Below are 9,489 nucleotides of genomic sequence, written 5' to 3'. Positions count from 1 at the left end.
ATTTGTATTTGTATGTCAACCCCCTCACTCACTCCTCTGTATTTGTGCATCAACCCCCCCACTATTTGACATTAGCTAAAAGTTTGTTTCATTGTCTTTAGTTACATGTGCGACAGTTTACAATTGAAAACATGTATTTGTGTACTAACCCCTACACACCCCTTTAAAAGCCCCCCCCCCCCCCCCCCCCCCCCACCCCCCCCCCCCCCCCCCCCCCCCCCCCCCCAGATGGTAGCACTTTCTTTGAGTGGCATAAATAAGAAACTGAAAAGCACGACCCTCATACTGAAGCTCAATTATAAGAGTGTAATATCTGGTAAGGCTTTACTTAATTGATAAGCATTGATCCTCATATTGAAGCTCAGTTCCCTGTTAATGCAGAGTCAACAGACATGCCATTGGGGAATGTAACCAACCAAAAATGACACAATAACAGCATGACTCCAAAACTACAATAAGCTTGGTTTACAAAGCTGTTCCATATGTGCAGCAGGAAACGACCAATACAGTAAACACAGCTCAACACCCATAAGGAATATGAGCTCAGCATTGCAATAGCAGTGTAACACACACAGGCAGTCCAATGTCATTTCTATTGACGGTCTGTTAACATGGAAGTGAACCACACATGTGCAATTGCATAGCAACTAAATACTTGCTTATGCCACTCAGAACGAAGCGTTGCCCTTCTGATTTTGTCCCGTGCGCTAGGTGGCGCTCTCACTCGTACTCTGCGATGAGGACCATCATGGCCACCCCGAAGAGCAAGGCCAGTATCTCCAGTAAGGACTGCACTGGTTTGGAGTCGTGCAGCAGCTCGGGGATGACAGAGACGGTGGCGATGTAGATGAACCCTCCCGCGGTGAACGGCAGGATCCACGCCGTGGCCGCCTCCCCTACCCCCTCCGCCAGCAGAGAGCAGACCGTCCCCGCCACAGCGCCCACTGCTGTCAGGAGCTGGAGAGACATCGCCTGGGGGACAGGGAGACAGGGGGGGGGGTCAATACAATATAGACACACACTGCTATCAGGAGCTGGTGAGACATCACCTGGGGATTAATACAGTGCCCCCTGCTGCCAGGAGCTGGCAATTAACACAAACACACAGACAGGAAATCACACAGCACACAGGCATGAACACACAAACGCACGCACACACACACACACACACTCTCTCTCTCAGGTACAGTATCTCTCACCTTCCTCTTGCTGCAGCCACTCTGCACCAGGATAGCGAAGTCTCCGATCTCGTGCGGAATCTCGTGCAGCAGGATGGTCACCGTGGTAACCGCCCCTACCGCGGGGCTCACGAGGAACGAGGCGCCGATCGCCAGGCCATCCGTGAAGTTGTGAGTGAAATCAGCGGCCAGGTTCAGGTACCCCGAAACCTTGATATCTGAAACCGAGGCAAACCCCAGCTCTGTTACTCAGGTGGGACTAAGAGAGACCAAATCAAACCGACAAGCATTTCAGCTAGTGCCTTCATCAATTTATTGATTCTCACCCGATTTCTTCTCCACTGTCTTTGAGACTGTCTCTTTCTCTTCCGCAGATGCTTTCTTCCTCTGTCTCAATCCCTCCTTCTCGTCACCACTCCCCTGTTTCTCCTCCACTTTTGGGGGAGCCTCTGCAAAGACAAGGGTTGGGGCGTGGTTATACAAGGGTTCTTGATCTGTAGCGCCCTGAAACTGACCTGAAAGCTAAATGAATAAAGTACAGTCGAGTCTCATATCTGATTTATTTGGTTTCAGGTGCCATCGGATATGTGAACTCATCATATTGAAATTACAGATAAGGTTTTCACTGTCCCTTATTTAACCCCTTCAGCTCCATGGCTGCGCACGTCCAGGTTTTCCGTTCTGTCTAGGGGGTTTCTTTCAGTATGCATGCTGTGTAGACCATGTCGATGCTGTGGAATGTTTGTTTTACAGGTCATGGGGGGGAGGTGGGGAGTTTGTCGTGACCTTTTTATCCAACTGCATTTCGCGTAAACATCCCTTGTGTCTGTGAATGCATTGAGAATTAAAGATACTGCAGCAAGCCACTGTGATCTAAAGGTGTATATACAGTATTTACTTTCATTTTGGTAGAGTTTACTTTCAGTGTTACTCGTTTACTTTTATTTTACACTGGTATAACTTGCTTACTATTATTGCAAACAAAATACATCAACGTGTAAGATTGACAAACGGTGAAACGACCCAGGAAGTGCAATGCTAACTGAAAGAAATGCTTGCAAACAGATTTTTGTAGCCTGGTGTTGTATCAGATATCATGTTTTAAATTGAAAGCACATTTGCTATGACATGCTGTGGCGGGGCGGCCCTGCCCTGTGCGTATTTTGTATTTTATGTTGTCAGATCACAGCCTACCTCTGTGATAGTGGTTCATTATGAAAGGTGCTAAAAAAAAATGAAGAGATTACATATTATTACATATGTATGTGTGTATGTATTGGTGCACAGAGTGTGTGTTATCACTAGTGATTTAAAATGTTTATTTGTATTTAGGCACGGCGATTGCGCAATCACTCTACGTGCAGATTATAGAAGGTATTAGTATGGAAGCACAGGGAGCACAATTAGTTCACATGCAAATGTAACAAGATTTCAATTGAACGACTGATTAGGAATTGAGTCTCAGTACAGCTGCATAAAAGATGCAGTGTTTCACTCATTCGGGGTTGGTGTGTTCGCAGTGGAGAACGGGAGAGAGGAGGAGAAAGAAAATAAAATCATAACTCTATAATAGCAATTGCTACTCGTTTGGGGTTTGTCCACTGTCTGTCTATTTTGGCCAATGCGCAATTGGTTTTGTTCAGCGTTTTGTTCAACCTGTTCATTTGTTCAACCAGCCAGCTTGTTCACACATGCGTTTCTTTAAAAACTGCACATTTGATCTGTATAATGATGAATGTGCATGGCAGAGAACTGTTTAAAAGTCCTTTAAGCCACACTGGAGGATGGCTTACCATGTGCGTGGGAGTGGGAGTGGGAGTGGGAGTGGCCCCCCTTGATGTGTCTCACAAACTTCTCGACCACCAGGAAAGCCACGATGCCAGCGAGCACCCACAGACCCACCGACATCAAGTGAGAATGATCACCACCTGCACAGAGAGGGGGAAGAGTGTTCAATTATTATCTATTTTCACACATATGCACATCCAAAACTAGTTAGCATTAGAATTTGTACCACATCAATATTGGGGTCTACATAAAACATCTTAAACAACAGGCTGGCTTCACCAGCCAACACCCTGATGAGCCTCAGCTGGAACTCCCCCAATTGCATCAGTGACCCCTGCCTGGCGATCCCGGGATCACCCCTAAAAACAACTGGGTGCGGCGATCAGGGGGTTGTCAGTGATGTACCACACTGTGTGCATGTGGTAGAAGTGAAGGGCTGTATTTCATGTGGTCCTTTGGGGAGAGAAGTTTTCTTTAAATAATAATTTCTGTAGTCATTTTGTCTATCATTACTGTTGGGTAGTTTGTAAAGGATCAGGAACGTGCACAGCTGCTGTGTTTGTTATTGCTGGTACAGTTTGTAAAGGATCAGGAACGTGCACAGCTGCTGTGTTTGTTATTGCTGGTACAGTTTGTAAAGGATCAGGAACGTGCACAGCTGCTGTGTTTGTTATTGCTGGTACAGTTTGTAAAGGATCAGGAACGTGCACAGCTGCTGTGTTTGTTATTGCTGGTACAGTTTGTAAAGGATCAGGAACGTGCACAGCTGCTGTGTTTGTTATTGCTGGTACAGTTTGTAAAGGATCAGGAACGTGCACAGCTGCTGTGTTTGTTATTGCTGGTACAGTTTGTAAAGGATCAGGAACGTGCACAGCTGCTGTGTTTGTTATTGCTGGTACAGTTTGTAAAGGATCAGGAACGTGCACAGCTGCTGTGTTTGTTATTGCTGGTACAGTTTGTAAAGGATCAGGAACGTGCACAGCTGCTGTGTTTGTTATTGCTGGTACAGTTTGTAAAGGATCAGGAACGTGCACAGCTGCTGTGTTTGTTATTGCTGGTACAGTTTGTAAAGGATCAGGAACGTGCACAGCTGCTGTGTTTGTTATTGCTGGTACAGTTTGTAAAGGATCAGGAACGTGCACAGCTGCTGTGTTTGTTATTGCTGGTACAGTTTGTAAAGGATCAGGAACGTGCACAGCTGCTGTGTTTGTTATTGCTGGTACAGTTTGTAAAGGATCAGGAACGTGCACAGCTGCTGTGTTTGTTATTGCTGGTACAGTTTGTAAAGGATCAGGAACGTGCACAGCTGCTGTGTTTGTTATTGCTGGTACAGTTTGTAAAGGATCAGGAACGTGCACAGCTGCTGTGTTTGTTATTGCTGGTACAGTTTGTAAAGGATCAGGAACGTGCACAGCTGCTGTGTTTGTTATTGCTGGTACAGTTTGTAAAGGATCAGGAACGTGCACAGCTGCTGTGTTTGTTATTGCTGGTACAGTTTGTAAAGGATCAGGAACGTGCACAGCTGCTGTGTTTGTTATTGCTGGTACAGTTTGTAAAGGATCAGGAACGTGCACAGCTGCTGTGTTTGTTATTGCTGGTACAGTTTGTAAAGGATCAGGAACGTGCACAGCTGCTGTGTTTGTTATTGCTGGTACAGTTTGTAAAGGATCAGGAACGTGCACAGCTGCTGTGTTTGTTATTGCTGGTACAGGTTGTAAAGGATCAGGAACGTGCACAGCTGCTGTGTTTGTTATTGCTGGTACAGTTTGTAAAGGATCAGGAACGTGCACAGCTGCTGTGTTTGTTATTGCTGGTACAGTTTGTAAAGGATCAGGAACGTGCACAGCTGCTGTGTTTGTTATTGCTGGTACAGTTTGTAAAGGATCAGGAACGTGCACAGCTGCTGTGTTTGTTATTGCTGGTACAGTTTGTAAAGGATCAGGAACGTGCACAGCTGCTGTGTTTGTTATTGCTGGTACAGTTTGTAAAGGATCAGGAACGTGCACAGCTGCTGTGTTTGTTATTGCTGGTACAGTTTGTAAAGGATCAGGAACGTGCACAGCTGCTGTGTTTGTTATTGCTGGTACAGTTTGTAAAGGATCAGGAACGTGCACAGCTGCTGTGTTTGTTATTGCTGGTACAGTTTGTAAAGGATCAGGAACGTGCACAGCTGCTGTGTTTGTTATTGCTGGTACAGTTTGTAAAGGATCAGGAACGTGCACAGCTGCTGTGTTTGTTATTGCTGGTACAGTTTGTAAAGGATCAGGAACGTGCACAGCTGCTGTGTTTGTTATTGCTGGTACAGTTTGTAAAGGATCAGGAACGTGCACAGCTGCTGTGTTTGTTATTGCTGGTACAGTTTGTAAAGGATCAGGAACGTGCACAGCTGCTGTGTTTGTTATTGCTGGTACAGTTTGTAAAGGATCAGGAACGTGCACAGCTGCTGTGTTTGTTATTGCTGGTACAGTTTGTAAAGGATCAGGAACGTGCACAGCTGCTGTGTTTGTTATTGCTGGTACAGTTTGTAAAGGATCAGGAACGTGCACAGCTGCTGTGTTTGTTATTGCTGGTACAGTTTGTAAAGGATCAGGAACGTGCACAGCTGCTGTGTTTGTTATTGCTGGTACAGTTTGTAAAGGATCAGGAACGTGCACAGCTGCTGTGTTTGTTATTGCTGGTACAGTTTGTAAAGGATCAGGAACGTGCACAGCTGCTGTGTTTGTTATTGCTGGTACAGTTTGTAAAGGATCAGGAACGTGCACAGCTGCTGTGTTTGTTATTGCTGGTACAGTTTGTAAAGGATCAGGAACGTGCACAGCTGCTGTGTTTGTTATTGCTGGTACAGTTTGTAAAGGATCAGGAACGTGCACAGCTGCTGTGTTTGTTATTGCTGGTACAGTTTGTAAAGGATCAGGAACGTGCACAGCTGCTGTGTTTGTTATTGCTGGTACAGTTTGTAAAGGATCAGGAACGTGCACAGCTGCTGTGTTTGTTATTGCTGGTACAGTTTGTAAAGGATCAGGAACGTGCACAGCTGCTGTGTTTGTTATTGCTGGTACAGTTTGTAAAGGATCAGGAACGTGCACAGCTGCTGTGTTTGTTATTGCTGGTACAGGGATCAGGAACGGCACAGCTCAGGAACGTGCACAGCTGCTGTGTTTGTTATTGCTGGTACAGTTTGTAAAGGATCAGGAACGTGCACAGCTGCTGTGTTTGTTATTGCTGGTACAGTTTGTAAAGGATCAGGAACGTGCACAGCTGCTGTGTTTGTTATTGCTGGTACAGTTTGTAAAGGATCAGGAACGTGCACAGCTGCTGTGTTTGTTATTGCTGGTATCAGGAACGTGCACAGCTGCTGTGTTTGTTATTGCTGGTACAGTTTGTAAAGGATCAGGAACGTGCACAGCTGCTGTGTTTGTTATTGCTGGTACAGTTTGTAAAGGATCAGGAACGTGCACAGCTGCTGTGTTTGTTATTGCTGGTACAGTTTGTAAAGGATCAGGAACGTGCACAGCTGCTGTGTTTGTTATTGCTGGTACAGTTTGTAAAGGATCAGGAACGTGCACAGCTGCTGTGTTTGTTATTGCTGGTACAGTTTGTAAAGGATCAGGAACGTGCACAGCTGCTGTGTTTGTTATTGCTGGTACAGTTTGTAAAGGATCAGGAACGTGCACAGCTGCTGTGTTTGTTATTGCTGGTACAGTTTGTAAAGGATCAGGAACGTGCACAGCTGCTGTGTTTGTTATTGCTGGTACAGTTTGTAAAGGATCAGGAACGTGCACAGCTGCTGTGTTTGTTATTGCTGGTACAGTTTGTAAAGGATCAGGAACGTGCACAGCTGCTGTGTTTGTTATTGCTGGTACAGTTTGTAAAGGATCAGGAACGTGCACAGCTGCTGTGTTTGTTATTGCTGGTACAGTTTGTAAAGGATCAGGAACGTGCACAGCTGCTGTGTTTGTTATTGCTGGTACAGTTTGTAAAGGATCAGGAACGTGCACAGCTGCTGTGTTTGTTATTGCTGGTACAGTTTGTAAAGGATCAGGAACGTGCACAGCTGCTGTGTTTGTTATTGCTGGTACAGTTTGTAAAGGATCAGGAACGTGCACAGCTGCTGTGTTTGTTATTGCTGGTACAGTTTGTAAAGGATCAGGAACGTGCACAGCTGCTGTGTTTGTTATTGCTGGTACAGTTTGTAAAGGATCAGGAACGTGCACAGCTGCTGTGTTTGTTTGTTATCGGGCCTGCATGGTTTATTAGATCAACTCAACATGTTAATACTAATGGTATAGTCCTGTGTGGCAGGGCAGAAGCCCTGTATGTGTAAATGATGTATAGTTTATAAATAAACACAGCCCTGCTTGATTTTAGTGTGCTTGTGGTGGTGGTGGTGGTTTGCAGGGACAGGGTTAATTCCTAGCTCTGCCAAATACATGTGCAGAATGTAGTCAGGTTTGACTGAATTATTAATTGTCAATCAACACTGGCCACATGGTATTTAAGAGGCAGGAGCTCCATTGTTTGGGACTGCCTGGGAGAGATACATGCTCCTGAACGTTTGTTTGCAACTTCACCACGATAGCACAGCTTGGCAAGGGTTCTTTTTGTTAATTTTGTGGTACCTAATTGTTTTGTTCCAACCTTTATTTTGCTCTGCGAGATGTGTTTTGTTTTAGCCAGTCATCCTCCCACAAACCACACTGAAACCTGCAGTTACTGCATCTCTATCCACCCGGCCATCCTGTCACAGCCTATAACACTAAAAACACAGTCTATACAATCTATACACTCAGCCAAATTTAAAATACGGGTGAGAGATTTTTCATTAAGTGACTTGCTGTACTACAAAATCACGAAACCACTGAGCGCACTGCCAGAGGAACTGAAAGAGAGCTTCACTGAGCGCACTGCCAGAGGAACTGAAAGAGAGCTTCACTGAGCGCACTGCCAGAGGAACTGAAAGAGAGCTTCACTGAGCTCACTGCCAGAGGAACTGAAAGAGAGCTTCACTGAGCTCACTGCCAGAGGAACTGAAAGAGAGCTTCACTGAGCTCACTGCCAGAGGAACTGAAAGAGAGCTTCACTGAGCGCACTGCCAGAGGAACTGAAAGAGAGCTTCACTGAGCGCACTGCCAGAGGAACTGAAAGAGAGCTTCACTGAGCTCACTGCCAGAGGAACTGAAAGAGAGCTTCACTGAGCGCACTGCCAGAGGAACTGAAAGAGAGCTTCACTGAGCGCACTGCCAGAGGAACTGAAAGAGAGCTTCACTGAGCGCACTGCCAGAGGAACTGAAAGAGAGCTTCACTGAGCTCACTGCCAGAGGAACTGAAAGAGAGCTTCACTGAGCTCACTGCCAGAGGAACTGAAAGAGAGCTTCACTGAGCTCACTGCCAGAGGAACTGAAAGAGAGCTTCACTGAGCGCACTGCCAGAGGAACTGAAAGAGAGCTTCACTGAGCGCACTGCCAGAGGAACTGAAAGAGAGCTTCACTGAGCGCACTGCCAGAGGAACTGAAAGAGAGCTTCACTGAGCGCACTGCCAGAGGAACTGAAAGAGAGCTTCACTGAGCTCACTGCCAGAGGAACTGAAAGAGAGCTTCACTGAGCGCACTGCCAGAGGAACTGAAAGAGAGCTTCACTGAGCTCACTGCCAGAGGAACTGAAAGAGAGCTTCACTGAGCGCACTGCCAGAGGAACTGAAAGAGAGCTTCACTGAGCTCACTGCCAGAGGAACTGAAAGAGAGCTTCACTGAGCTCACTGCCAGAGGAACTGAAAGAGAGCTTCACTGAGCGCACTGCCAGAGGAACTGAAAGAGAGCTTCACTGAGCTCACTGCCAGAGGAACTGAAAGAGAGCTTCACTGAGCTCACTGCCAGAGGAACTGAAAGAGAGCTTCACTGAGCTCACTGCCAGAGGAACTGAAAGAGAGCTTCACTGAGCTCACTGCCAGAGGAACTGAAAGAGAGCTTCACTGAGCTCACTGCCAGAGGAACTGAAAGAGAGCTTCACTGAGCTCACTGCCAGAGGAACTGAAAGAGAGCTTCACTGAGCTCACTGCCAGAGGAACTGAAAGAGAGCTTCACTGAGCGCACTGCCAGAGGAACTGAAAGAGAGCTTCACTGAGCTCACTGCCAGAGGAACTGAAAGAGAGCTTCACTGAGCGCACTGCCAGAGGAACTGAAAGAGAGCTTCACTGAGCGCACTGCCAGAGGAACTGAAAGAGAGCTTCACTGAGCGCACTGCCAGAGGAACTGAAAGAGAGCTTCACTGAGCTCACTGCCAGAGGAACTGAAAGAGAGCTTCACTGAGCTCACTGCCAGAGGAACTGAAAGAGAGCTTCACTGAGCGCACTGCCAGAGGAACTGAAAGAGAGCTTCACTGAGCTCACTGCCAGAGGAACTGAAAGAGAGCTTCACTGAGCTCACTGCCAGAGGAACTGAAAGAGAGCTTCACTGAGCTCACTGCCAGAGGAACTGAAAGAGAGCTTCACTGAGCGCACTGCCAGAGGAACTGAAAGAGAGCTTCA

The 9,489-nt window shown here is 46.5% G+C and overlaps 1 protein-coding gene across 2 annotated transcripts in view; it reads right to left on the bottom strand.

The window, feature by feature from the left end:
* Positions 1-223: 223 nt before the first annotated feature.
* Positions 224-9,489, bottom strand: part of LOC121299053 (zinc transporter Slc39a7-like) — a 40,879-nt gene continuing 31,613 nt past the window's right edge. For both annotated transcript variants that reach the window (XM_041226547.1, XM_041226545.1), the window contains 4 exons: positions 2,972-3,106; positions 1,505-1,627; positions 1,200-1,396; positions 224-972 (listed from right to left, as the gene is read on the bottom strand). In XM_041226547.1, the coding sequence (XP_041082481.1) occupies positions 721-972; positions 1,200-1,396; positions 1,505-1,627; positions 2,972-3,106 (707 nt within the window). In that variant the 3' untranslated portion in view covers positions 224-720. The remainder of the gene's footprint in view (positions 973-1,199; positions 1,397-1,504; positions 1,628-2,971; positions 3,107-9,489) is intronic.

This window comes from Polyodon spathula, chromosome 24, assembly GCF_017654505.1.
Source record: "Polyodon spathula isolate WHYD16114869_AA chromosome 24, ASM1765450v1, whole genome shotgun sequence".
Lineage (NCBI taxonomy): Eukaryota > Metazoa > Chordata > Actinopteri > Acipenseriformes > Polyodontidae > Polyodon > Polyodon spathula.
The sequence above is the reverse complement of the archived record's forward strand: the minus strand, read 5'-3'. Positions and strand labels throughout refer to the sequence as shown.